Genomic DNA, 26426 nt, shown 5'->3' with positions numbered 1-26426 from the left:
ATTCATTAAGGGTATAATTCTGGAATGATCATGTTTTAATGGTATTGATATCAAAGAATATCTACAAAAATATGTAGAAGGAGATACATTACGTATTACATTTTAAAATAATTAATTTGACGAAAAACAAGTAAATTGTAATATTCTTATTTTTGAAAATTTTATATACACATTTGAGTATATGTGATTATAATATATAACATTACTGAAGTAAAATAAAAAATTTTATATTAACAAAAATGAAAATTAACATCCGCGCGGTTGCGCGGATTAAAATCTAGTTTTCAGTTATTGAGAGAAACTGATTAACCAGCTCGTTCTCAAAACATTGTTGGATACAAAGTTTACAAATCTGGTTTAACTTCTAGTTTGTTATCAATTATTTATTACTTACTATTGATGGATATATATATGTCTTTGGTGCGTTTATCTGATAAAATTTCTAGCGAACTATTATAGTTAAATCCTGATTAGGATTATGGAAGGATTATATACATTATATGTATTTAATTAGGGTTTTCAGAAGTATAAAACAAGTTTATGAGAAAGGACTTTTGCTCTAACAAAGCATAATAGAAAGTGTTTTCGAGAGAATATGGAGGATTAAAAGCAGACTAGTTTCACGTTTGAGATAGATAACTTCACCGAGAAGGGAGATTTCATACACTCTCCAATTTTTTTAAGCGGTGGGTGCGAATGGTAAATAAAAAGATTATATGTGTTGTGATCTTTAAATCATCTCCTAGATTTTCCAAAATAATCTGTTTCTCTTTTTTTTTTAAGGTTTGTTAAAGTATATCCCAAAGGAGATGTTATCGAAGATAACTTGGCTCTATACCTCCATGTTGCGAATGCTGGATCATTGCTACTGGGATGGAAAAGGCAAGCTAGTTTTTCCTTCATTCTGTTGAATCAATCAGGCAAAGAGATCTACAGATCAATACCTGGTAATTAATCTATATTCCACACACACACATATATACATATTGATTTACGGAGAAGAAAAATTTAATTAATGTTTCTGTTATTGTATTGCAGCAATATGCCAATTGTTCTGCGCTCAGGTCACAGGATGAGGTTTTTCAGAGACCTTGACTCTTAAAAATCTTCAAGAAAAAGGGTTTCTAGAGAAGAACAAACTGATTGTTAAAGTCCAATTAAACGTAGTTGAAGTTGTTGATCAAGGAGATGTTACTGAGAACGAGACTATGGATCTTAGTGGTTTCTAAGTTCTTTATCCTCAGGTATAACTATACACGGATACTCGTTGTTACTGTATATCTTTTGATTAAATATAATAAGATTACTTGACAGGTTGTTCAAGTGTGTCGGATTTTCGTGATGCACCCGGGAATTGCAGCAAATTTCAGATCAGAGAGCCAATTGATGAAGACAGCATATTTGAATCTCCTCCTCGGACTCATTGATAAACTGGACAAACCTCCACATTGCTTCTCCAAGACAGATCTAAACAACGCTCGCAGCAAGCTAATCGATCTAACAGAAGCATGATTCAAGCTAGACTGGTTGAATAAAAAGCTTGATGATATTTCCTTGGAAACCAAGAAAAAAGATGCTGGTGGTACTCGAGTCCAAGAACTAGAGGAACACATCAAGAATATGAAAGTTGAACTGGACAACGAGAAGATAAAGTCTAATGATAAAGTTTTGACATTGGAGAAAAAGGTCTCGGAACTCAAAAAAAAGCTGACCAACGAGCCCAAATCTGCTTCTCCTAAAGCTTCCTTCTTCAAGAGTGTGTTTTTGTTTTGGAATAAGAGTGGAACTCGGCGTAGGTGATCCTGCTATTAATTGTCAGATTGAAAACAACATTTCATTACTGTGTTTTTTTTTTGTTAAAGAACTCTACGGTTATGAAATTTTGAGCTTGTACTCTCTTTTGAGCTTGTACTCTCAGATTTTCCTTCTTTGAGGTTTGAATTAAACAGTGTTAAAAAGAGTTTTGGTGTTATTTACTGAAATAAAATAAACAAAGAAATGATTTGGTCAAAAAACCACCGGTCTCGGTACAATAGGTTTGGTTTTCTCACTTGGTTTGGTCTTTGATTCAACACTTGACCATGTGCCAACTCATTACTAACCTAAACCCTAAATCTTTTTCTCATCTACTCTCTCTAGCTAAGGTGGTTCAAAACTTTGGAGATTTGTGGTGGGTTTTTTTTTTGCATCTCTGCTTCGGTTTACACATAACTCTGTTCTTTTCCTAACTTATCAATGTTGTTCTTTTGTATCTTGAGATAATATCTCTTCTTGATAGTAAAATTAGTGGAACATGACATCTTTGCAATTAGCTTGAGATTTTTTAAAAGATAAATCAATAATATGAAGAGACATAAAACAAAACTAAGACATAAAGTGTTTGTTGCTCTCTTTGTTTTTGTCTTGAGGGGGATATAAAGGCAAAAGGGTTAAGACCCACTAAAGGAAACTAAGCTTGTTATTAATTATATAATGATCCCTTTTAGATTAATTCTAGAAATATCAAACTGTCAACCAGCTCCACGGATGAAGATTCCACGATAAAGTTATCTCCAAAACACTTAGATCGACGGATGAATCTACATGTAAGACATCCCCGATGGATAAGCGAAGAACGAACAGTTCTTTCTACAATACTCTGGAACCTCCGATAAGTTTCGCATAATAATCTAGAAAAAATTGCATAGCTAATCTGAGATTCGAATCCCAAACCTAGGTGTAAAAACTTTTAAACCTTAGTCAGTAGCCTACGGTGCTTCCACAACTTTGAGAGTAACCTTAAAACCTGAAACATGAGGTCCCCCCCTTCGAATACAGTTTACAACTTTCATCGTACTGTGCTCTTTTTAGAGAAACCATAAAATCTTAATTTAAAAAGATTTTTATAGGTGGAGATTCTTTGGTGTCGGTTCCGTTGGTGTTACTTTAATGATTTGTCATTTAACATATGTTACAGGTTGCATTGAACATCTCTAAAAATTCATTGTTGGTATCAGAGAACAATGAAGAACATTGATGGTTTTAGAGATCGAAGAAGAACACGAATCCTAAAATTTGGTATTAATTTTGGAAGAAGATGATAATCATCGCTCACAATCGTGATGGATTTCGAGATTAAAATATAAAGCCCATAACTTGTAAGTATAACCCATAGACAAAACACATAGTATAACTAAAGAGATACACTTGTCGCGTCTACGTGAGCCGACTTTATGAGGTGGCTGCATATGTGTGTCCTCACTAGGAGGGAGAAAACGTATTTTTATATATATATATTATGGATACTACTATTATAAGCTAAAATATATATTAGAGTAAAAATATTTCAAATATATTTTCAAATTTTGAAAAACGATTTTGGATTTTCTTAATACCTTAAATGAGTTTAAACGGATCTAAGACAATATAATTATTAGGGATCTAAATAAGCAACTTTGTTAGATCAAGTAGACCTAAAAAAGATTTTAGAAAAATATTAAATGAGGTGAATCTTAAATCAAATTAAGTTAAACCAGATGGATCTACCCAATTTAACACCTTTAACCAAACATTTAACTTGTTTTGGTTAGATTTTCGCAATATAAAATATCTCAACCTTTAAAAATTAGGATCAAAATCAGGTAATACATTAAAACTCAAACACAACTTTAAAGTTCAAAACAAATTCACAATTGATAACAATTTTGAGTTACAGGGATAACCCAAACTATATCAAATATGCCCTTTTACCTAAAAGAAAACTATATCAAATCTAAATATATGTTACAAAATCTTTTGCTTTCTGTCTCGGACAAATTGAGTTTAATCCATTTAGTCTTTTGTATATGGAATTGTCCATAGCGGACAAATATATTTAGATGGTGGCCAACCCATTTGACACCAAACCCAAAAGAATCCAGCAAAAGAAACAACACAGATGAAGCACAATCAAAATTCAAAATCGACAAACTCAAAGAAAAAAGAAGGCAAAGAGAAAACCAGGAAAAATCAATTGAACACAAGATCAACAGACAGCCACACTCATTTCTCAACGGACTTCGACATTTGATCACAATAAGTCTAGACTAATTTTATCTTCTTTCGCTCAAATTTTGTTATAATTGTTCCTTTTCAATCATTTTTACTGCTTTAAACCTTTTACAATTATTGGTGTAACACAACAACGACATTATCAGTCACAATGTCTACTAGATAGAAAATCGATTATACAAATCAGAAATTTATTATAGTTTCGATGTAACAGTTGGTACCTGCTAATATGGATCTGGAAATTACACTAATAGGTATATATTAAAAACATAAATCGTCGTAAATCTAATAGAAAAGTGTGTTGAGGAAAGGACGTAGCGGTTCGAAATACCGACGTGCACACACACGTGAGAGGCAAAAACTGTATTTTAGCCGCATGAATCTCGTCTCTTGTTTTATTACAAGGTCAACTTCTGGTCTCTCTCTCACTTCTAAATCTTACTTGTTTAATTAAATATCTACTTATTTAGTAGATTCTGATTTCAAATCTAAGCCAATTAATAACTAAATAAACTTAACTCCGAATTCAAAATATACTAATTATAAAAAAATAAAAAGCCTCGGTTTTATGATCACACACCTCACATAGAAGCTTCTTCAGACTTCACAGTCTTCACTATATATCTTTTAACTATTTTTCTCAATCTCACCACTGAAAACAAACACAAGAAGCTCAAAATCGAATGGCGTCGATCACCTGTTCCTCTGATCAACGTCTTTCCACGAGCAAGAGGCGTTTAAAGCCGTTGACGTTAAAAGATTACTTACTCGATGATCTCAGCTCTTGTTCATCCAACGGCTTCAAATCATTCCCTCGTCGACAACCTCCTTCTTCATCATCCACCGTTCGTCGTCTCCTCGACGCTGAGATCAAACGGTCAGGACTGATCCATCATCGTCAAAACAAACCACGTCTCACTAGAAGAAGCCGCACGACTTGCGGAACGGCGATCAGTCACGCCGTTCATAAAGCTTCGACGGCGTTTATCAACGCCGTGAAACTTATACCGTTCCATTCCGCCGTTACCTCACGGAAAGGAGATCAGAAACAAGAAGGCGTTTTCTCTAGAAGCTTCTCTAAACGGCTCTTGAGCAAACGCTTCTGGAGAAAACCGGTAGGTCATTCTCGCCGTGAAGTAACGGTCGAACTCGGAGACGGAGAGATTCAATGGTGGATCTCCGCCGCGTTTTTCCCTGGGGAAGAGAGTTTAGATCAACCGTCCGATCTGGTTTCTCAAATCTCCACCGTCCCCGGAGAGGCAGCTACATTCTCAGCCTCTGAAGCTGCGGCGATCATCACCACAGATAAACTTATCTCCGGTAGTGACTCGTCAAGTTCCGGTAGCGAGTTTTTCACGAACTCGTCGTCGTCGGAGACTGTGCAGTCTTCTTCTTCATCGGTCTCATCCACTACGTCGAGCGGTGAAGCTGAAGAAGTGTCGACCGGAAACGACGCAGTGGTTGAGAGCGGAGAGAGTTTAAACGCACGTGACTGTGACGGATCATCTGTCAACGGCAACAGCATGTGTAACAGAGAGGTTAGTTCGTTAAACGATCGTTTTCTTTCTTCAGTGTACCTACTACCTACAGTGAGAATGCATTTTATTTTATTTTTAATAATAATTAAAATAAAAAATAGGTCATATATTGAAACTTGTCGGGGAACGCGTGCAAGTCACGTGTGGTGTATGATTTAGTTTAGTGATGAAAGGGCTTAGATTCTTCATACGTAGCTTCTAATGCGGATTATACGGCACATGATCCCGCGAGTTTTTTTGTTCTCATGGGACTACACGTACGCAATTAACTACTCCCAAGGTCAAATATTCGTACAAATTTCATAAGAAAATTTATAGTTTGGTTAGTACGCATATAGTAACACATTTAAGTTCGAGTGCTTATAGTATCTAAGAATGATTTTTAATTTAGCACCCATGTTCATGAAATTTACTAAGAAATCTTCGACGATTAATTCTTGGATTTGATAACACAAAAATGATATTTTCAAGTATAAAATTTATAATCTCAATCAAGATAAAAAGCAGGATCCGACCGTAGTTAATGTATGGGGGCAGAGACAGATAGGTAGAGAGACATGCTGTGGTCATGGGATGGGATGGTTGACTTTCGTCAACTTATTATTGTCACTGTGATTTCTCATATCCTATGTTGCATGGAAATTTGGTTGAAAGTCCGTTTCACGGTTCGGAAACGTTTCGGAATTAGAATCTCTTGGAAACTTGCGGAAACTCATTCGAAACTCGTTTCTTAAAAAAATTCAATTTGGAAACTTGATGGAGACTTGCGTTTCTATTTTGGAAACTCGCAATTATGTTTTAGAAACACGTAAGAAACTATTTTTATTTTAGATTTTTTTTTATAAATATTTAATAAATATAAGGATCAATTTATTGTTTTAATAAGTTAAAAACAAACTATTTGGAAGAGCATAAGCAGAAGATTTGGTATTTAATCTTCGTCTTCTATCTAGTCGAAGTTTTGCATACAAATATGGTCTCAATCATATCTGAGATGTTGGAGGTGATCAATTTGTTTCACTAGATGAGAGTAATAGAGACTTGAGTTTGAAGATCTTTTTTTTGATGAACCTGAGTTGGAAGCGGTACAATAAAGTTAAAGATGAAGTTATTGATCTTTGACTTGCAGTTATGATTTTTTATCTTTCGTCAACTTATTTAATATTTAAGTATTGATTTTTTTGTTATTTTGAATTTTTATATGAATTTGATGTTTAATGATGACTATTTTTATTTTTTCGTATGATTATATAAAACATCTATTTATTTTTTTGTATTTGTAGATATACTAAACATAATTGAATTCACATATTAATAAATTATATATATATATATATATGTGTGTGTGTGTGTGTGTGTGTATATTTATAGACGTTTCTAAAACATTTCCTAGGCAAAAGTAATAAAAAATCACGTTTCCACGTTTCGACTATTTCTATTTTTTAATGTTGTGTGATCACATTTTAAAACAATTTGATTTTTATTGCACCCTTTTAGGAAAGTGTGAATGAAGAAAAGGAACAACTTAGTCCAGTATCAATCCTAGAGTGTCCTTTTCAAGACGATGAAGATGATGACGAAGACGATGCAATCACTGATCATATTTCCAACCAAAATGGTAATTTTATCAGTTATATATTCAGAAAATATGTAAAAAGAATTTATAAACTACAAGATAATATGTTGATAGAACTAACTTAATAAGCTAATATTTGCAGATACATACGAAAAAATTGGAAGAAAGAGTAGAAGGGTGAATGGCTTTGTACGTATTGAGCCACTAGACCTGGAGAAACGCATAGAGAAGTATGTAGAGACTGAAGAAGATGGGTACTCATATCAGACGCAAGAAACAGAAGAGGACGAATCAGAAAGCCGAGCAGACCGTTTGTTTGCTCTGGTGAAGTCAAGAATCGGTGAAACAAACAAAATATTAGCTTCTAATGTAGCGGATAATCTATTGTTAGATTATCTACAAAAAGATAATATTGGACCAAAAGAAGAGGCGTTAATGGTGAAGAAAGTAGAAGATTGGGTGATGGATAGACAAGATGAGATGTTCATGAGTTGGGAAGTTAGAGAGATGAGACAAGTTTATTTGAAGGAAATGAAATGGGGTTGCATTAATGAAGACGAGAGAGAGTGTGTGATTGAAGATTTGGTGAATGGATTCTTCACTTTCTTGGTGGATGAATTCATCTTTGACTTAGCTTGATGATATTTATAGTTTGGGGGGAGAGAATTCAAGATTTTGACATTTTATTGAAGATTAGATTTCATAAAGTATTAGAGGTATGTTATCTGGGAATAAAACTATATGTAGTTTGACATAAGGGGAATGCTTATGTAGATCATGTTCATTTTTCCAAACTTTGAGTCTAGAGTGAGAGTTAGAGTTCATAGTGACATAGTCATTATGTGTTTGTTATTTGTTTTACTAACTCTTATTATGGATTCTGAGTTGGTTACTATTCAATTTCGAAATCGATATTAAAAATACATATTTTTCTATATTAAAGAGTTTGAAGAAATACATATACTCTTCACAGAAAATTAGGAGTCATTTTTTAAGACCCAAAACTTCAAAATATTAACCATATTACATCTACAAAACCAACTAAGGATTGGTCTAGTTTCCTCGTTACCACGCACAAAATACAGTTTTTGTACCTGGTACCAGTTGACAGCGTTTCAAAACAATCATATAAACCGTTTTTATACTACTTTGAACCATTTTGTACTGCTTAAAAACAAAAGCACTTTTCTGCAAACGTTTGTGATTGTGGACGACTATGGTTATATCCTAACTAACTTACAAGCTAATCTTTTTGTAATTTTTTAAATTAACTCATTATCTATTTGACAATTTACAATTAACGTTAACCCTAACTCAGTTTATCTACATTAAGATCATGGCATCAAAGAAAATCATGACACAAACGTAAGTGGTTTTGAGCTAATAGATTTTTCCACTATCACGTTTTTATGATTCATGATATGTTTTCATTGTTCAAAATTTATGAATATAAAAAAATAAAGTGATAGTGGAAAAAATCATAATCTCAATACATTAAAATCAGTTATGTTTTGTATCTTGGCTTTCTTCTTGTGTGGATGCCATACCTCTAGCACCAAAGAGCTGAAGAACCAAACCGGAATCAGAACCAAGAATTGAATATCTATGGCTAATTTGAAGTGATTCCTAACCTATTGGGAGTCAGTACATTTACTTCTGAATGTCAATCATTTTATAGTTTTGAAGCTTTTCACATTTTCTGTTGTACTTTACACAGTTAGTTAACACTATCTTTTCCTAAAAACTATATTACTATTTCTTAATTAACTTGATTTTTCTTCTTAAAGCAAGAATATGATTTGAATGTTTTTTTATGTCAAAGCGATTTTTTTATTCTACGCTTTAATTTATTTGTGCGTCTCACCGTAGAATTATACTGATCAGGCTTGATTAGCCATTATCCCACCGCCAACTGTATTTTGGGCCGTTTATCTAACCAGGTGCCGACTGTTTAGAACATGGATCTACGCCATATATATGTATTAGCAAAAGCCACTTCTGGATCTATAAGATTATTTGGACCGAAGGTCCGGATATTTCCTGGTTAAAAGAAAAACAGAACATATGTTTAACATGAAAAAACCGCTAAGCGGAGACTAGACATCTTATAAAGGATTAATGGATTAATGTTTAAGAAGAATCCTAAACCAATTTTTGAATACGTAGACCGAATATATTATTTTGTTCACATTCGATTTGCCGACTAGACAGACACCTAGACGCAGCTAAACTTATTTTTAGAATACTGTAAATAATTGTCATCAACCTTTTTGTATACCACATAAGACACGTATCATCGTCACTATATCATAGTTTGATTGATATCTATAAAACCTTTTCTTTTGAAATGTTAAATAACTAGAAGAAAATGTCATTTTATTATAGTATGAACTTATAATTTTAGATTGTTACCTTATCACATATTTGACACTGAAAAAAAAACGAATACATTTTCTCTTTAAACTAACGGTTTTCCGCTAAAACTGAAAATTATGTTTTTTCATAAAAAAAAAAATTTTCCGTCAAAACTAAAAAATCAAATCACGTTTTCCGTCAAAACTGAAAAATCATATTTTTTTCCAAAAACAAGAAATCACGTTTTCTAGCCAAAACCAAAAAATAACATTACTAAAACCGAGAAATCGCGTTTTCCCATTGAAATCGAGAAATCACATTTTTCCGTCGAAACTGGAAAAACACGTTTTTTCCGTCAAAACCGAAAAATCGTATTTTTTTGCCAAAACCGAGAAATCGCGTTTTTCTGCCAAAACCAAAATCCATGAGCGACCCGCCCAGTTGACACTTCTACGTTAAATCTTTGTTGAGATCAAATCTTTGTACTCACCCAACTTATTGGTTAATGGAAGTTGTAGTTCAGAAAAAAAAAGTTTAGTATTTTCCACTATTTTTCCTTTTTATCTTTTCTGTAATGTTGAAGAAGCATATAATATTCCCGGGTAATAAAGCATCTGCAGAAGAGCATCTTTTCTTCTTCCCCTCTCTAATTTTTTTTATAGTATTTTTAAATTTGAAGAAAGGCACAATAAACCCTAAATAAAATTTCCCCTTACCAGCTGCTCTTTTTTTTTTCGATTCATCTTCCGCCAAGTAAACGCCGTTACGGAATCATGAGGGGACTCAAACGCGCCGCTGTTTCCGAATCGTTTCCCGAAGCCAATGAATCTCCCGTGAGTTTTTTTTTTTTTAATTTCTTTGGATATTGACCCGAGTCTGTAATTCCTGGTAGAATAGAAAAATTAACACTTTGGGGGTATTCTTGGGTGTTTATAAAAATGGGGGTGGTGGTCATTGTGTATAGCTGAAGCAGTTTGGTTTATTTTTTTTTTACAATTTTGAGGTCTTGGAACTGAATCTGTGTCCTCATCATATTCAGTTTAAGAATGCAAAACCAGTGCAAGGAACCTTGTTTGGTACTCAGCAGAGTTCGGCATCATTGGATAAACAGAGGGCTGAGCTAGCTAGGAAGCATGTCAGAGCTCTCAATAACCAATTTGTAAGGTGAATTAGTTATATTATCTTGTTGGGTCTTCTTTATGGTTTATGGAACATATTTTACCTTTTGTTTGTTTGCTTATATGCCTTTAACTAATTATGCTCCAATGTAAAATAAATAAATAAAACAGTTGGGTGCAAATACAGCTGAAGAATCATCCTGATGAACTTTGGGAAGATGGGATGAATGACTACATTAGCCATGCTTCCAACATTCTGGTATTATTCTACATGAATGATATATTTGGTTAGGATATGTGTTTTGTCTGTTTGACTTGATGGGCTTATGTTTTTAGTTTTGAAAGGATAAAATAGCTAACGCCTTGACTCTCTTGCTTCTTTTTGTTACCTCAATCATTTCTCTACTTGATGTCCACTCTCTCTTACAGGAACAGTTTAAAGATGTCGTCGACTGGCTAAAAGAAAATAAGGTAAAGGGGGATAATGTATCCCCTGAACCTACTAGAGCCGAGAAGAAACAAGTGGCTGAGGTCAAGAATAACGACGTTACACCAGCTTTAAATAACAGCCTCTTTGCTTCAAACACTCAACCTGCGCTCTTCTCGACCAATCGTTCTTCCAATTTTAGCAGTAGTCAGTCTGGTTCGTTTTCAAGCCAGCCTGGAGTTTTCTCCAGTAGTCCATTTGGTTTAGCATCTAATAGCCAAACTGGATCTTTTAGTAGTAGCCAGTTTGGTTTAGCCAAAAGCAGCCCACCTAACTTATTTTCCAGCAGTCAAGCAGGAGGAATCTCCAATAGCCAACCTTCTTTCTCATTTTCTAATAATCATAATCCTTTTTCATCTGGAGGTATCTACTATTTTCATTTAAAACGTTATTTTCTGGACTTGTCTTTGATCAGTATTGGACAATAGTTTATCATAGAGACCTAAACCCTCTAATTTCCTTGTTTTCTGGTATTAGTTACTCCAGTGTCCATACCTGCAAAGCGAGATTCTCCAGAAGATGAAGAAGGTGGTGAGTTTATCAGTATTCTTTCCTGTTTTATTACCATTCTTCTTTGTAAGATTATGCTAGAAATTACCAGTACAAACCGATATCATACCACCATTTTCATCTTCTTTTATATCTATCTTCTAAAGTTCAATTTACCGAGAGGAAAACTATATATCACAGATCTTGAGACATAGTGGGCTTTAAACACTGTTTTCTTTTGACTTTGCAGAAGATGAAGAACCTCAACCGAGCAGTCCATCTGTCAAAAAGACCGAAGAGAAGGGTGTTACTGTGGTTCATGAAATCAAATGCAAACTTTATGTCAAGGTATTTGTTATCTGTAAACTTTGATGTATCTTTTTGCTCATCTTTGAAAAGATTCGCTTTTAAGCACTCTCTATATTCTTCCAAATACTTCTCTGTGAAGGTTATATGAATAATCATGAAGATATCACCGTGTATATATGAAACCATCAAAGGGTGTCTGTGACTTTTTCGTAATCAACTTCATCCTCAAAGTCCTCTTAGGTGTCATAGGCTTTGTAAAAGAGTTTATTCTCTCTACTTTTTTCACCTTAATGTTCTGTTCTTGCTGATGACTGCAGTAATTGGTTGCTTATATAACCTTTGTGTCAATGTTATTATGCAGTCAAATGACCCAGCAGATAAAGGTGCATGGAAAGATAAAGGAACTGGGAATCTCTACATAAAATGCAAAGAAGGCGTCGACAAGGGGACAAAAGAATCTAAACCCACAATTCTTGTCCGAAACGATGTATGATTTCAATACACATACACACTTAACATCCAACTTAACTTTTGTCTAAAGACTAAACATTACAAACCTATTTTGTTAACTAGGTCGGGAAGCTGCTTCTTAATGCTCTACTGTACACTGGAATCAAGACGAGTGCGCAGAAGAACGCACTTGTTGCAATATTTCACTCCTCGGTAAATAAAAACCTCTGAAGCTTTTTTTTCTTTAGCGTTTTCATGGTGGTTTGTAGTTTCTCTGATTCTATCTATTCTGCGCAACAGGAGGATTCCAACGAGAATGTAACACCTAGAACCTTTCTGATAAGGACAAAGACAGCAGAGGCTAGGGATAAGTTAGCAACAGCCATCCAAGAATACGCACCTTCTTCATAAAATGCCCAATACCTTTTTATATCTTGTTGAGCCATCTCCACTATATTTTTGCCTCCCTTGATCTGTAATACTAGGACGGCTCCAAAGATTAACCTAGCCTTGATAAGGGCATGGAAATTGTTGTATGATTGAGAGAATGCGAGGGAAAGAGAGTCAAAGTTGCTTTGTAGCTTACTAAAGAATGCAACTTAAAAACCCAGGAAACAATAAAATCATTTCTTTCTATATAAACAAGTATACAGAACACTGGACTTTAGAACTTTAAAAGGCACATATATATATGTGTATATATATATATATATATGTATTCCATCAATCTCCATTCATTGCAAACAAAAGCCAGAGACGCTACATTCACTACATTTCTAAATTTATACATATATGAGGGAAACAATCAAGGATCAGTGAAGAACTGATCAAATATCTAACATTCTCCGTTTTGATTCTGTGATCTATGAATAAGGAAATAATCAACTACTTTAACGGTAGCAACAGGGTCTTGTTGCGCTGATGACGCACACCATTTACTTGGAAACTCTCTCTTATGGCTCATCACCCCACTCTGTTTCGGCTCTGCATCCCAATCTTTGTCCAGCTTCCAGTCTTTTGGCACCTAAACTCATTATCATATACACACCTCTCGTTAATATTCCTTAAAACCATTTAACAGCTAAGAAACAATGACAGGATCATAAACAGTGGTTCACTAAGTATATAGAGTTTTCTCTTCTTCTTTTTTTTTTACCTTGTCAACCGCGAGAGTGAATACTTCAATGTCTTTATTCTCTTTAATGTGGAAACGAGTGAAAGATTTGTAATTGGCAATGCGGAGTGAAGAGAAAGCTTCATCAAAGTGAATGTGGAGCCAGTTGATGCAGATATACAAGTAGCTTCCAAACACCAAAGACACCACAGGTGTTGAAAAGACCCAAAAGTAAAGGAAGACAGAAGCATAATATATAACAGCTCCGCTTCGAGACAGAGATTCCATTCCTTCTTTGCATATGTTGGTCCGGGTAACCGCCATCACCTGATGTTGAAAGCACTCAGGTCTGTTTTTTCACATTGAATTTCCGGTTAAGACACAAAAACACAGTACAGTAATTACCTCAGGAACATCAAAAGCTGACATAAGATACTTGATACATGCTGGATAAAGGCCAAACGTCCACTGTTCAATACGGGCTCGAAGGCCAGTAGGGTCCGGGAAATGCTCGCTTTCCACTGATTTGTACCACTGATACAACGTATGATACCCTGTGCGAACACAAAAGTGTCACAAATTAGAGATTGCACTTTGTCATGTAAACCCCAAACAAATGGTGAATGGAAACTGACCAGAATTTGCAAGTAGATTATGTTGAATACAGATTTCAATGCCTAGTTCCAACATCAACATGAGAATCAGAGCTGCCATCAGGTGAGCAGCAACATGTAGAACTCCTATTATCACCCTCCTCTTCCGAGATAATTTTGAAGGGACAAATATGATTGCAGTGATCAGTAACACCATGACACCCGTAAACGACACGTAAGACTGTTCCATCACATACACAAAAGCGTTCCAAACAGTGCCTAGGAAACTCTCCAGGTGTCCAGAAAACGAATCACCTCGTAAGATGTGGGCTAGCTTACACTGAAACCAATTGATGAACGAGAAAGGAATGAGATATTAATTTTCTTGTGCACTGTTTAAATAGGGACGATCGAGCTTAAAAACGCACCTGAGGGAACAATGAAAAGACCAAGATAAAGTATATAATGCCACCAATGAAATCAAATTGCCAGTTCTTTTTCCGGAACTTTAAAATATTCCCCAAAGCAATCTTGCTTGAATCATGAAAAGAAGGGTAGGCAGCCTTGCTTGCGTAGGAAGTCCCATAGTACTTTGAAAATTTGCTGAACACATGGGTGGGATGTAGAAAAGCTCCTCCACAGCCATTAACAAGAAGATGTTGGACATGGACAGGCCCATCTGATTGAGTGCTTGAATGTCGCATATAATGATGCAAATCCCCTGCCATTCTAAGTTTACACCTGTATTTCAAAACGTCGCATATCAGATGCCTCACGTTCTTCCCTGTATCACTGCTCCAGTACCAATCGAGAAGCCAGCTTGGTTCATGCGTGATGATGATCACTGCATCATCCTCCTTAACCTAAATTGAGAAAATATTTTATTCTTAAGAAAAAAATGAAAATTGAATAATCTGAGAAGACAAAGCCACTAAAGTCTAGCCTAAGCCTAAGCCATTTGTTAGGAGTACTGCAGAAACTAAAGACATCCCAAATGTATACCAGAGTAATATAGAATATACTAAGTCGCTGACAAAAGACATCCCAAACTCTGAGTAGGTAATAAATATGATAATAAAAGCTACCTTCTCCTTCACCAATTCGGCAAAGAATTTGAACTGGTCAACATCAATATCACCATGAAGTGCAAGATCCAAACCGAACACCCACCATCCCTTAGGTAGCTGCAACGCAAAATAGCTTTTCTTCTGGGGCATTAACCAGCCGCCTAACCAACTCTTATGGCATATATACCTCATGAATGTATTGAGTCCGTCAAACCAGTCTACGAAACAATAAACAAATATGCTATAGTCAGACGAAATGGCAGAACAAACCAAATAGGTAAAATGAACTCACCATGGTTTCCAGGGATGAGAAAACATTGAGGACCATCATAATCCTTTAGATCTTTCACTCCCTCAGGTAATTCAGGCTTGTCAACAGCAATAGAGTCATTTTTGTACCAATGGGGAGGCTGGAGCGCATACTCAAAAGGACAAAAGAGACGTTTTTCATATGTAAACGCTGATGGATTGGGGTACCTATCATCGAAAAGACATTTAGAACTGCCAAAAGCTAGAGAATATGTAAGGATTTACAGTTAATATTGTAAAGCACTCACGCAAGATCTCCTCCAATAAGCAGTACATTACCCCGAGGTAACGGTCGAGCTTCACCATCCACCGAGACTTTGAGACTTGGCTGAGCAAGAAGTTTCGCTACAGCATATGATGAGTTCCCACCATCACCAGTATCCGCCATGAAATCAAACCAAAACTTGTCCTTATTAGCAAGGTGGTCATATAAAAGTTCTTCCCTCTTGGTTCCATCACAAGATTTGGTCATTGCAGCCTAAACATTTTCAAAAACGGAAAGTAAGTAAAAACATTAACATGTAGTTTTATCATAAACCTTAGAAGTATACCTGCAGCATTCGCATGTCAAAGCGGCCAAGAAATACCGTCACTGATACGAGGAGGTCAAACACAGTTTTAAACAAATCAGCCGATGTTCTGAAACATATATAATTAGTTGGTCAACTGTCTTGCTTTCATCGTTTACTCGGCTCAATAAAAAAAACAATCCTAAGCTCTAAAGGGTGTTTAGTATTGACATACCCTGAATACCAAGGAACCATATCTAAGAAATTTGGTTTCATTTGCTCCTTCTTTAGCTTCTCTACTTTGTCTACCGACAGAGGATGTGTTAGAGCCCACCTAAGAGCATAACAAAACTTTTAGATAAACCATGCTCATGTGAATGTAAGACCAAAGTTGTTCACATGGAGATACGCAACTTACCCTGTTGATCTCTCCACTACATAATTGGCAATGTAAAGACCAATAAATGTGGCCCACAACGAGTATATGGGAGAAATCTCGCTAGATGAATCAGGACATGAACCATTGCACGCAATCTGACAAAAACAAGGTAGGAACATGATTTTAAGAAAATCAAAGGGTGAACAACTAAAACATACTCACAGCTTAAAAAAGAAGATACCTCTCCATAAATGAACCATTTGGATAAGAGTGGATAGTCACTTGCAGACCCAACTGGAGCAAACCATGACGAGCACACTTGGTCCTTCAGCTCATTCATACGAATTAATTTTGCAATCCAGGTATTGTGCCTATGTTCTCTTTTCCAGAACGAAAACCAGCTAGTATACTGTCTTCCAGGTGGTTTTTGCCTCAGAATAGCTCGATTACCACAATGGCTGTAAAAGATACAGCAAGCCATGCTAAGCACCTGCAAGGATGAAAGACATGCAGACAATAAGGTAAAAAAACTGCATTTAATTTGCGAGACTGGCAGTGGTGAACTTACAGCGCAGTTTTGAAGAATGGTTAAGATCTCTGGGCGTCTACCAGCCACGCGAGAAACAAGACCAACATACCAAAGAGCAAGAAAAATGATGTGGAAGACAACAAGGAAGACTATTGATGAAATGTAAATCGTCAAAAACAAGGATAAATTCATCCTCAAATCCAAACCCATTGACTGAAAATTAGGAAGATGATACAAAGCTGCAACTAAAATCCAGGCAATGTACCTACACAATTTAATTAACAAGAAAGAACTTTAATTGCTGAGTTTTGATGTTAGAACATTCAGAAAGACAAGAACGAACAGTTGCTTACCATCGACTGAAGTTGGAGTAGTTTGGTCTGATGGTCTTGCCAATAAATGGAGAAGAAAAGAAGTAGAAGAACCCGAGCAGGCATGCATACATGGACCACCACTTGAGCGAAAACTTTTCTACGAGGGTGTGCATGTTATCCGAAGAAATAAAGAATAGGCAGCCGAGAAAAACAGCAATGACAGCATGGCGTGAATGCTCGTGCGGGTAAGGGTAAGTATGGGTTAGAATCGTTCTGACCCTCTCCATTTTGAGGGTTTTCAACAAACGAGCCGAATGTTTGTCAGAGCCCATTAGCATGTGGTTCTTGAATTTTCTTGATGAAAGTTCAAACCTTGGCAGAGATAGGAGAGGTTAATAAACAACTTTGTGCTTCCAATTTCTAGTTCAGCAGACAAAACTTGTGCCTAACAGTGTGATCCACTAATGAAACAGTATCTTTGAACTAAGTTTTAATAAAGCAGTCACGAGTTATTGATATTCAATGAAATTAAATTTCACTTGTAATCAACACACAAACAACCTGAACTTGTTAACATTAGACGATCTTAAATTCTCATAGTAGAGACTACATAAGATGCAAAAAAAAAAAAAAAAACTCTGACCCATCAACAGAAACATTCTCAATAAAAGCTGTAAACATCCAATTTCAAAAGCAATCACCAACTTAGGTAGAAAGGCGGAGACTTTTTCAACTAAGCGAAACGAAGCTAGAACCGAGACCAATCGTACCTGTGAAATTGCAATGAATCAAGGTGAAATCTCGAAACCCGTTTGGAGCAAAATCGAAATTTATCGGATTGATTTGGTCAAAATCAGTATGGGTGGAGTTTACCCCCAAACCCTAATTTGAAAAATTAAAGCTTTACAAAGAAAGAATGATCTTTGATGATGAGTCAAGCGTAGAACGAGTCACGTGGCTCTGCTTCCTTGAATTTAACTTCTTTTTTCTTTTGGTGTTCTTTCCTTTTAGTGAGAGAGAGGGAGAGAAGAGAAGAGGAATATATGAAAGAGGCGGTTTCCTTAATGATCGCTATTTTCGTCTTGAGTTTCTTTTTTTTTATATAAATAAATAAAATAATAAAAATTGGATTGGAGGGAATCAACGAATGATTCCATTTCTTGCTACCTTCAAAAATGTCCGAATCTTTTCTGAGGAATTTACTTACAATTTTTTTTGCGTGTACATTTTTGTAGAACTTGTAATCGAAGTAATGTATAATCTATTATTTGTGTTTTTAATCTGATATTTTCTTATTTTATCTAAGCCTGTTTTATAATAATAAATAATAAACAAGGAGACTTTTATTTTCACACAACTCTTGGTGGAAAAATCCTTTAGAGAAACTTTAATAATAGAGTTCCAGAAAATAAAAAGTCTATTGGTTTTAGATTAGACGAAATGGAATTTGGTAGCGGTAGTGGGATATGGTCGGCTTGGCTGTCTGAAGTCTGAACCATATCAATATGTGTTAAAGAAAAGCAAACCAAGTAAGAAAACTGATCTATTGGGTTTTGTTATTTGAAAATGGATTGTTGAATCTTTATGGATACCAACTAGGTTTATAGATAATAATATTAAGTAGGTCTGGACATTTCGAGTATTGGTTCGGTTCGGTTTGGGTATTTTGGGTTTCGGGTCTTTCGGGTCTAGGAGTTTAGGATCCGATAAAGTAATTTCAAATTTTCGGTTCGGGTCGGTTCGGATCGTAACGGATCCGTGTCGGGTCGGATCTTAGATAGTTGGATCCATTCGGGTAACTAGAATTTATCGGTTTGGTTTTGGGTCGAGTTCGGGTCGGTTCGGTTCGGATTTGACCTAAAAAATATCTAAAAATACAAAAAATATCTGAAAATATTAATATATCCGAAACTATTTGAAATTTTATTTAAAATTTGTGTTTTTATTATATTAAAATGTGTATATATATATTAAAATATACGAGATAAAAAAATAATTGGTTGTCTCATAGTGGTTGACCCTCTTGCTCTATAGAAAAATAACCCGTCTTCGACTCCGCCTCGATTCATTTTATTTAATTTACATTATTAATTCGGGTATCCGTCGGGTTTCGGGTTCGGATCGGGTCGGGTCCAAGACCCGCAGGTTCTCTAAAACAAGACCCGATAGGGTTATTTGATCGGGTCGGTTCCTACCCAGACCGGGTTTTTTGGATCGGTTTCGGGTCTGATCTTCCGGTCCGGGTAAAATGCCCAGGCTTAATATTAATATTAAGAGTCAATTAAAATTTATACAACTTTTTTGTAAATAAGTTAACTAATCCGTGATGAGACACTATTATGTGACTCAATAGATAAACGTGTTAGGTCAATAAATGCTAAATTTCATGAACTTAAGACACACATGCAATGTTTCTTGGCTGTGGACATTTATTAAACCCACCCCCAACCACAAGTATTATTATTTTCTTCTCTTAGTGGATGTTGTTTATTTCCCATTTTTTATATCGTGAATCTCTTTCTTATTGTTTGAGGAGATTTTTGCAAATAAACTTTAACTTCATGTGGAATTACCAACTTTGGCATTGTATAGGTGTCATCGTTACATTCATTCTCACATCATTTTTTTTTCAAAAACACTTTTTTGCCTAGACAATTTACATATTCTGCCATTGCAAAAATTATATACTATTTTCTTCATTTCATATTTCATGCATCTAAATGTCATAAGTGCGCTGACTGTCATCTCACATAATTATTACTCCCTCCGTTTCGAATTATATGTCGTTTTGGAGCAAAATTTTCGTTTCAAAATAAGTGTCGTTTTATGATTTCAATGCAAAATTTATTGACTTTTTAATCTAATCTATTTTTCTATTGGTTGAAATCTAATTAGGTGTATTGGTAATGATGTTTTTATCTAGTAAATATACAAAATTAAATGTTTTATTAATCTGTGTGCCGAAGTCTAGAACGACAAATAAATTGAAACGGAGGGAGTATTTAATAACATACGAGATTCTAGCTGGACATGCAGTTGTGTGATGGTTTCAATTAGTCCACCTATAAAAATAATCCAAAAATTACATGTGTTATTTAACTTAATCTAAACCTCGCATGTCCCAACGTGGAGTATACGTACACAGTAAATTTCATAGTTTGACCAACGTGAAAAACTGTTACATAGTAAATTTCATATTGAATGGGACCGTATACTGAAGTAGATCATATATTAAAATCAAAACCATAAAAAGCTCTTTATAATATGGACATAATATCTCAAAGGACCAGTATTTTACATATTTTTTTTATATTTTAGGATACTCAAAGAGATTTATTTATCTTATATATTAGTGATAAGTATCTTATTAATGGTTGTCAACATGGTTTATAACGTAACATTGCCTTCATATTTATAAAGTGAATCTCAAAAAGTATGAAGATTTTACATGAATGTTTACCGGAATCTATTTTTTAAATGTCATACATTCCGGTAATTAGAAAAATGTTTTAAAGGTTCCAGTCTTCGGATGGAAATTAATCAATGCTCATGATTTTATATGCATGTATACCGGAATCTATTTTTTTTTTAAATATCATACATTCCGGTAGTTAGAAAAATGTTTTAAAGGATCCAGTATTCGTATGAAAAGTAATCAATGCTCATTGATTTAAAATTTAAAACCAAATCTCATTGTTGGTACCAATGATATATCTATTTTATTAGTTCAACTTTCTAAAAAAAAATTAGTTGAATCAATGAGTTTTATGTATCTTAAGTATTTGTAAAAATAGAATCAAAATCAAAACTATACTAAAAGCAACTAATAAAGCACTCTTAGACTGTCCACGTATGACAGTTAATTCAACCAATCAAGATAGAATGTTTTGACACGTCACCTGGGTTTCCCGGTTTTTTTTTTTAAAAATGTCGTGAAATGAGTTTGGGCCATGAAGCCCGTGATAATTGATTGTCGGAGACCCGAGAAAGAGCCGACTCGAGCTCGCCCTCCTCAGATCTTCAAACCCTAATTCATGAATCATCTCGGGAACCTTTGCTCTTCCTCTTCTTTCACGATTTGATCCTCGAACAATCAATACATCCTCTACTTCGTCTCCCTTTACTCTCATTAATGGATTCGCTTTGCTTTTCTCATTCAGATTTTGTTTTATTTTGATCAAACTTGGTCCTATAGTCTCATTTCTAGCAATCGCGGTCCCAGCTTTCCCTTGCGTGCGGTTACCTCTCATTCACCAGTCTCAGGTCTATTTTCTTTCTTCAGTGAGTCTGTCTCCTTTATCTTCTCTTTACAGCTGAGATACGAAAATTGGAAAACACCATTGTTCTCTGTTTGCATAGTCAATTTCAAGACACACTGCTCACAGCGTGTTATGCTTACTCTACGTATAACAAGGTGTCATCTTTTACAACTATATATATGCTATCTCATTTTCATTGTATATTATTAGGGATGTGAACGTTTGTGTAAGTACGGTTTAGCGTTCGCATTTCATGAAAATTGGAAAACTAAGGATCTGAACCAAAAGTTTTGTTGGAAGTGAGTAAACTTACATTCCTTTTCTCTTCTGCAATTAGAATAACTTCTCCCGCATATTGTGTTTTCAAACAAACATAGAAGTTCCTAAACCTAACTTCCCATTGCACAGGCTGTTTATTTCTCAACGCCACTTTTGCAACACACATCTACTTAGACTGACACAGCTGTTTTAAAAGAACACTATACAAGGTAAGTAACTCTACTATGAATATAAGATAAACAGCACCAAATGCACATTAAATATAGCCATATGATTTCCTTTAATGTTTTATTTTCTCACATTTATACTCTCCTTTATGTTGTTTAGAAATGGCTCAAACCAAACTGCCTCTTCATCAAAGTTGCTTCATGCCCAGAATATAGAATCTCTCACTGTTTCAGAGCTTAACCAATATGTCCTCGCAGCTGAACCTCAGCTGAGAGTAACTTTATCTTAAGTTAGTTATCTGATTGTCATTTCTAATTGTTCAAGTCTCCTTAGTGAGGACATATAATTGAGCTGCTTTGTACTGCCAAAGTGACTGGTATCAAGACAGATAAGGATGGTGCTATATTGATTGCTTGAAATGTTCAAAGAAGCTGCAGAGAATCTCATCTTCCACATGCATCATGTATAATAACACCAGCGCTGTGTGTGTCCTCAGGTCACGCTCCTATTCCCTTGCTCTCTCAGATAATTCTATTCCCTATCTCTCTTATATTTTTTCCCGAATCTTCCCTCTTCAGTTATAGTGTGGACCTCTCTGTCTCAGTCTAGACAGATGATGATATCTTTGATATGGAGATGGCTAAGTTAACCAACATTCACGCAGCTGAAGCTGCACAAATTTTAGTAGGTCCACTATTCAGCTAATGTGTATAAAATATTCTTACTTGTCTGTTTAGTTTACTAAATAAATGGTGTCTCTGTTCGCAGAGTGCAGGTCTCAGTGCTAAGTAGATAATGAGCTCCCCCAGTTTATTGTTGATATAGTTGGTAAGAGCTACACTTTCCAGCTCAAGTTAGGAGAGTTCTGTTTCACTGCCAAACACCAAACCTTCACCATCTCCGGTATCATTACTGAGTGTCAGCGTGGATTACTCCCAGACTTTGTTACAGATGTTGGTATCGCAAAACTGAAAAACAAGAATGACTCGACACAAAAACTCTAGGCCTGAATTAAGGACAGCCAACATGTTTTGGGTGAATCAAATCTGATGCAGCTCTTCCTCCGATGTAAGCGCCTTCTATTTGTTTCTGTTACTACTAGCCTCATGTTCTCGGTTCGGGTATACATCATAGAGTAACATTCTCTGTTAATTTATTTTTCATATAGTGCAACTCAGAGCCATGGGACAAGTCTTATCGAAGGCTATGATGCAGTTATATTACTGCAAGTTGGTTACTTGACAGCTGAAACAATTCTTCAAACTGCCGATGAACAAGTCATATCATATCCACGGAAAAAGTGCCTATTTCAATATGAACTTTACGCGTCGTGCCTATTCCTTCACGAACTTTGTAGTAGTGCGTATTCCACACTGAATTAAACAAATTTTTTTAAAATACTATATGAACTTTATGCGTCGTGTCTATTCCTTCACGAACTTTATAGTAGTGCGTATTTCACATTGAACAAAACCAAAATCAAAAAATACTACATAGACTCTCAAAATCGTGCTTATTTCAATATTGAGTGTTAAATGTGTTAGTCATCCGTTAATGTATCAAAACAACGTCATTTTGTATAAACTTGTGAAATTAAAAATTAAAAATTAAAAATTAAAAATAAAATACACTCTCAAAATTGTGTTTATATATATTGACTGTCAAAAGTAATAGTCATCATTGATTTTATCAAAAGACTATTTTGGATAAATTCTATGAAATTGTCCGTCGTTTTTTAATTTTTTCATTTTACAAAAAAATTATCCAAAATGACGTTGTTTTAATAATTAATGTACGACTTGACTAACACCTTTCACTTACTGACAAAGAAAGACTAACATCTTTGACGGTGTATATATATAATCACGATTTTGAGCGTCAAAGGTGTTCGTCTTTTTTTTGTCAGCAAATCAAAGGTGTAGTCATATATATATGTGTACATTAACCGTCAAAAGTGTTAGTATTTTTCTGTTTAAGAAATCAAAAGTGTTAGTCATACGTTAATTTATCAAAATAACGTCATTTTTGATAGATTTTATAAAAAATAAAAAATTACAAATTGACGAATAATTTCATAGAATTTATCCAAAATAAAATCTTTTGATAAATTAAAACATGACTAACACCTTTGACAGTCAATATATAAGTACAATTTTGAGAGGTTTTTGGTAAATTAAAGGATGACTATTACATTTGACAGTCAATATATATAAGCACAATTTTAAGATTATATATTTTATTTTGATTTTTAATTTCACAAAATTTATTCAAAATGACGTTGTTTTGATAAATTAACGGATGACTAACACATTTAACGCTCAATATTGAAATAAGCACTATTTTGAGAGTTTATGCAGTATTTTTTTATTTTTATTTAGTTCAATGTGAAATACGCACTACTATAAAGTTCGTAAAGGAATAGACACAACGCATAAAGTTCATATAGTATTTTAAAAAATTTGTTTAGTTCAGTGTGGAATACGCACTGCTACAAAGTTCGTGAAGGAATAGGCACGACGCGTAAAGTTCACGTTGAAATAGGCACTTTTTCCTCATATCCACTGCCTATTAATCTGCTCGACCATTGATTATCTTCTTTCTATGGAGAAAAGAAATTTCCCTCGCAGTGAAAATGTATTAGTTGCCACAGTTGTTGTTAACTCAACCATAATGAATGCTAAGGTGAAACAATCATATCTTACTGATTGCAAGTTCATATCTTTTGATTCGTGCTCAGGTCTGTAAGTTTGCATAGTGACTTTGAAAATGATTTTGTCTACTGAATTTTATCGTGTAATAACCATCTAATATACTTATGTAGATAAATTATCAAAAAAGAACAATTAAAGCAACAAATTGGTGATAAAGCAGTATAAGGAATTGTATTAATTTTTGATGATGCAATTAAATAAAATATAGAATATTCCGAAATTTAGTAAGTATAACTATGAAATAGTAATAAATTAATAAATAAAATGAATAAAAATAGATATCTAATTTCATCAAAGAAATAAGAAGAAAATAAAACATTAAGAATTATAGAATGGCAAAATAAAAAGGAAATATACACACAAATTTATACTTCGATAGTTCAGTATATACGTGAATAAGTTTGAACCAAGTTGAGTTTGTTTGTTTTGCTACCGAAAAAACTTGAAGCAAGTAATAAACAATAAATCTATCAAGTTTTAAAAATAAATTATTAACTATATTTTTACAATATGTAAATTTAAAATTAAACATCCATATATAATTAAAATCATATGTTAAGGATCTTTGATATATCATGCATATTATAGTTTTTTACAAATGATAAAGAATACATTCTAACTTAGTTTTCACGTATCATTCAAATCACCCAAGAAACCACAATAATTATATTAAGAAAATATTCTCAAAATACATTCATATATGTTATGGCCAAACTTACAATCAAATGTTATGGTATATCCGCTTATAAACACATTCATATTAAATAATTTTATATATAATTTTTTTGTTTACTTATTTAAATTTCAAAATAGAATTTTTATTTTATTTCAAAGGTCCATCATAATGTTATTGGGAAAATACACATTATAGAAAAAATTTACCACAAAAAAATAAATACATAATTCGTTATAGGCTTGCTTTTCTAGAGATACAAAAATATCTAAATAGAAAGAAAAATTACAAAAAATGTTTTAATCTTGAAATATCTTACACGTAATTTTGTGTACATTTCTTCATAAGAAATGAACAAACAATAAATTTTAGAAAATTTCAAATCATATAAGAGTAAAAATAAATGATCTTGATAACAATCACTAATCCAAACATATATAAAGGTTAATGGAAAATAAATTTCATTATCATGTTTGTTTTTTGCTAATTGAATTTTTAAACAGTACATAAAATTATTATTCACCTCAACATTCGGAATAAAATATTATTTTTACTTTACTTAAGATGAGTCCAATTAATCCACTCCGAAACAAAAAAAAAATATATTATATAGAAAAGTAATGTTACATTAAAAAAAAAACAACAATATGTACATTAAAAAAATGCAACCTATATACATTTGTTTTTGCTGTTTTAGAATCTTTCTGATTGATGAATTCTAAATTCATTAAATTGTTTTAAAAATACACAAAATTTATAAATAACGTAGAAGAACTATTTTTGGTCTATAAACTGACCGGAAATAATATATAAAAGCATTTTCCGCGCGTAACGCGGACAGAGACTCTAGTCTTATTAATGGTTTTGAACATTGTTTCAGAACCTCGACTTCATATTTAGAAAGTAAATAAAAGAGGGATTCTCTAATGTCAAACTGATTGTTGTTCTAATCCCAGTGTTCTTGTCTAGAACAGATCAAACTAGAGAGAGAGAGAGAGAGAGAGAGAGAGAGAGAGAGAGAGAGAGAGAGACGTATGGCTTAGAGATGAATGAATTGTTGTGTTATTCCATGAGTAATGAGTTCTTTATATAGGATTACATATCTTGGAGACAAAGTCTAATAACTTGGAGTAGGGAACAAGTAAATCTAGAACATTCCATAATAGACATC

The 26426-nt window shown here is 34.1% G+C and overlaps 3 protein-coding genes, 1 long non-coding RNA gene and 1 pseudogene across 11 annotated transcripts; 4 read left to right on the top strand and 1 right to left on the bottom strand.

Moving 5' to 3' along the window:
* Positions 1–595: 595 nt before the first annotated feature.
* Positions 596–1960, top strand: LOC108841584 (MATH domain and coiled-coil domain-containing protein At2g42470-like; annotated as a pseudogene).
* Positions 1961–4557: 2597 nt separating this feature from the next.
* Positions 4558–8028, top strand: LOC108840299 (uncharacterized). Its single transcript, XM_018613133.2, has 3 exons — positions 4558–5567; positions 7065–7185; positions 7286–8028. Exons 1-3 carry the CDS (start codon positions 4713–4715, stop codon positions 7780–7782), a joined length of 1473 nt encoding a protein of 490 aa, XP_018468635.2. The 5' UTR covers positions 4558–4712; the 3' UTR covers positions 7783–8028.
* Positions 8029–10012: 1984 nt separating this feature from the next.
* LOC108843228 (uncharacterized) lies at positions 10013–12984 on the top strand. Of its 2 annotated transcripts, none has more exons than XM_018616366.2 (9): positions 10013–10331; positions 10538–10657; positions 10788–10875; positions 11046–11466; positions 11581–11634; positions 11843–11940; positions 12263–12388; positions 12475–12564; positions 12652–12984. In XM_018616366.2, the coding sequence occupies exons 2-9, from the start codon at positions 10632–10634 to the stop codon at positions 12760–12762; spliced, it is 1014 nt and encodes a 337-aa protein (XP_018471868.1). In that variant the 5' UTR covers positions 10013–10331; positions 10538–10631; the 3' UTR covers positions 12763–12984. The 2 variants fall into 2 exon arrangements, with proteins under 2 accessions (XP_018471868.1, XP_056846712.1); XM_056990732.1 differs by having other exon boundaries at positions 10014–10331; positions 10538–10662.
* Positions 12985–13069: 85 nt separating this feature from the next.
* LOC108843227 (uncharacterized) lies at positions 13070–18219 on the bottom strand. The gene is made up of 15 exons (XM_018616363.2): positions 17936–18219; positions 17205–17537; positions 16891–17116; positions 16564–16812; positions 16362–16477; positions 16179–16277; positions 15986–16073; positions 15683–15912; positions 15418–15602; positions 15144–15343; positions 14487–14921; positions 14101–14398; positions 13871–14019; positions 13508–13792; positions 13070–13375 (listed from the first exon to the last, which is right to left on the bottom strand). Exons 2-15 carry the CDS (start codon positions 17501–17503, stop codon positions 13187–13189), a joined length of 3048 nt encoding a protein of 1015 aa, XP_018471865.1. The 5' UTR covers positions 17504–17537; positions 17936–18219; the 3' UTR covers positions 13070–13186.
* Positions 18220–21115: 2896 nt separating this feature from the next.
* On the top strand, positions 21116–23291 carry LOC108836405 (uncharacterized). 7 transcript variants are annotated; one of them, XR_008936415.1, is made up of 8 exons: positions 21116–21428; positions 21635–21723; positions 21833–21912; positions 22031–22160; positions 22242–22367; positions 22450–22555; positions 22640–22939; positions 23040–23291. It is a non-coding gene; the product is annotated as an uncharacterized LOC108836405 (long non-coding RNA). The 7 variants fall into 7 exon arrangements; XR_008936414.1 differs by having other exon boundaries at positions 22031–22367; XR_008936419.1 differs by lacking the exon at positions 21635–21723 and adding an exon at positions 21525–21579 and having other exon boundaries at positions 22031–22367.
* The last annotated feature ends 3135 nt before the right edge of the window (positions 23292–26426 follow it).

Source organism: Raphanus sativus, chromosome 7, assembly GCF_000801105.2.
Source record: "Raphanus sativus cultivar WK10039 chromosome 7, ASM80110v3, whole genome shotgun sequence".
In the NCBI taxonomy this organism is placed as follows: Eukaryota; Viridiplantae; Streptophyta; class Magnoliopsida; order Brassicales; family Brassicaceae; genus Raphanus; species Raphanus sativus.
Note: the sequence above shows the minus strand (reverse complement) of the source record. Positions and strands in the feature narration are given on the sequence as shown.